Source organism: Carassius gibelio, chromosome A12 (assembly GCF_023724105.1).
Source record: "Carassius gibelio isolate Cgi1373 ecotype wild population from Czech Republic chromosome A12, carGib1.2-hapl.c, whole genome shotgun sequence".
Taxonomy (NCBI): domain Eukaryota; kingdom Metazoa; phylum Chordata; class Actinopteri; order Cypriniformes; family Cyprinidae; genus Carassius; species Carassius gibelio.
The window spans coordinates 9293954-9296246 of NC_068382.1; the positions used below are offsets into that span (position 1 = coordinate 9293954).

The 2293-nt window shown below is 37.7% G+C and overlaps 1 protein-coding gene across 1 annotated transcript in view; it reads right to left on the minus strand.

Moving 5' to 3' along the window:
- Positions 1 to 700: 700 nt before the first annotated feature.
- The window catches only part of frmpd2 (FERM and PDZ domain containing 2), a 21856-nt gene continuing 20263 nt past the window's right edge, over positions 701 to 2293 (minus strand). Inside the window, exons 26-29 of the mRNA XM_052611183.1 lie at positions 1767 to 1978; positions 1554 to 1620; positions 974 to 1156; positions 701 to 780 (exon numbers count right to left, since the gene is read on the minus strand). Of these exons, the coding sequence (XP_052467143.1) occupies positions 1107 to 1156; positions 1554 to 1620; positions 1767 to 1978 (329 nt within the window). The 3' untranslated portion in view covers positions 701 to 780; positions 974 to 1106. The remainder of the gene's footprint in view (positions 781 to 973; positions 1157 to 1553; positions 1621 to 1766; positions 1979 to 2293) is intronic.

The window sequence follows — 2293 nt, forward strand, 5'->3', positions numbered from 1 at the left end:
GTTTTAATGACACAGCGTTGAAGGTTGCACGTGCATGTGATGTTTGCACGCTTGTGATGGTCAGTGACCTTAAGTGTTACACACACCAACACACACATGTAAATACTTAAATAAATAAATATATGTATTTAGAAACGTTGCAGTCTTTATTGCACGGTTAAGGAACAGGCTGAAGCTGTAAGACATACAGTACATACTTTAATACTGAAATCAGTAAAAGCTGTAGAATCTTACTCTGACTGCAAGGCACCACGATAATATTTACATTTGAACTGCAATTAAGGTTTGAGTCACGGTGAGCTGCCATCAGCACTGTCCAGTGCTCACATCCCTACACTTTTCTAGCAACACACGTTTAAAACAGTTTATACAGCATTCAGTATTTATTTAGTAATTTAACACGCAACATGGAGTGTTTATGGAGCTGTGTCGCCACCTCGTGGACACATCCGGGAACTGCAGGAACTGAGCTTCAGCGCAACACAACCCCAGCAAGACAAATAGACCCTAAACAAATAAAGCTTATTTATCAAGCCATTCATTCATTTATTCGGTCATTTATAGAACATTTTGACATTTTTGTGTTCTTGACATGTTATTTTCTTTATATGAACTTTTTAAATCATGGTTGTTGGCTTCAGAATGGCATTTATTGTTTGAATTGCTGAGCATCACTAAAATAAGGGTTTACTGAGGCTTGCCTTTCTATCCAGTCGAGAGAAGTGCAGGAAATGTTTGGCAGCACACTCGGTCAGTTTCTGTTCCCAATGCTCAGAAGACCTGCGGACACAAACAATTCTCGTTTAGTTCGGCTAATTCAACTGAGATCAACTAAACGTGTGTCTTGATGATAGTAAAGTCTATGTGTGGTCTAGGTGTGAAGCGTGAGATCCTGTGCATGTTCTAGAAAGCGTTGAGAAGCTGTGTTTCTATCGTGTCGAAGCCAAGCACGTTAAAGTATGAGAGCAAGTACCCCAAATCTCCTTGAAATCAGTTTGATTTTTTTTTTCCCTAAAGGACATTCAGACTCTTCGGTTTTCTAATCTGTCCTCTCCCATAATGCACCAGGGTTCCTCCATGAGCTTCATTCCCAGGAGAAGACTGCTTCAGCTGCAGGTCAGTTGGCCAATTTTCTCTGTTATAGGTGGAAGTGTTCCTTAACAACATAAAACATGATTCCAAGTTACTGTAAAGAGCCGTCAGTAACGCTTTCCAGTTTAAATATTTTATTTGAAAAATATAAATGTAAAATAATGTTCATGTTTTGAAAGAAGTTTCTTAATATGCATGACAAGATTATTTATTTGATCAAAAATATTATTCTAATTTTAAATAACTGTTCTATTTTAAAATGTATTTTAAATGTAATTTAATTCTGTGAATAAGACAGCTTTGATCACAGAAATAAATTCCATTTGATCAGATATGCACATAGAAACATGTATTTTAAATAGTACTAATATTTCACAAATGTAAAAATGTTTATCAAATAAATGCATCTTCAAATCTTAGTTTTTAATCTCACTTAAAAACCTGTTGACCTGTATCAGTACCTTGAGCAGGACGGCAGAGAAGCAGCTGCACCTCTGAAGGAGAGTTCCTCAGTAACCGCAGCACTTGCTGTGAGGTCAGAGGTCAGAGGTCATCTTTTCATTGAACACATTTGAGAATAACAGCACCGTATTTAACAGATCCAGGCTCTTCACACTGTTTCTACTGCATGTTTAGTAATATTTCTAATGGATGCAGAAGTGCTCCGCTGTTACCTGATAGGACAAGCCCTTGAGTGGCTCTCCATTAATGGACAGAATGACGTCTCCCTCCCGAATCTTGCCGCTCGCCTCCGCTGGCTGACCTGGGAACAGTGTTCTGATCCGCACGATGGAGCCGCAGTCCAGAGACGTGTCCAGCTCTGTGATGAAGAAGCTGAAGCCCAGACCGTTCGGTCTCTTCTTCAGAGTCACCTCTTGGATGTTGTCTGTGGACAGAATCAGAAAGATTCAAGCTGATCCAACATTTCCTGAAGCACAGTGCAATGCATGCATATTAAACACAATTTTATGACAAGGCTTTAAGATCAATTTTGCATAAATCAGGAATTTTTTAAATCCTAATTAATGATTCAAAGAGAGGTTTGAATGGTGGGAGATAAAGCTAAATGAACCTTGATATTTTGATGCACCAACATTATTATTTATTGTTTTTTTTTAATTTTTTTTACGAAACTCCAAAACTGAAGTAAAAAAAAAACGTTCCTAATCAATGAATAAATGCAATTTAACTACATTTAAAC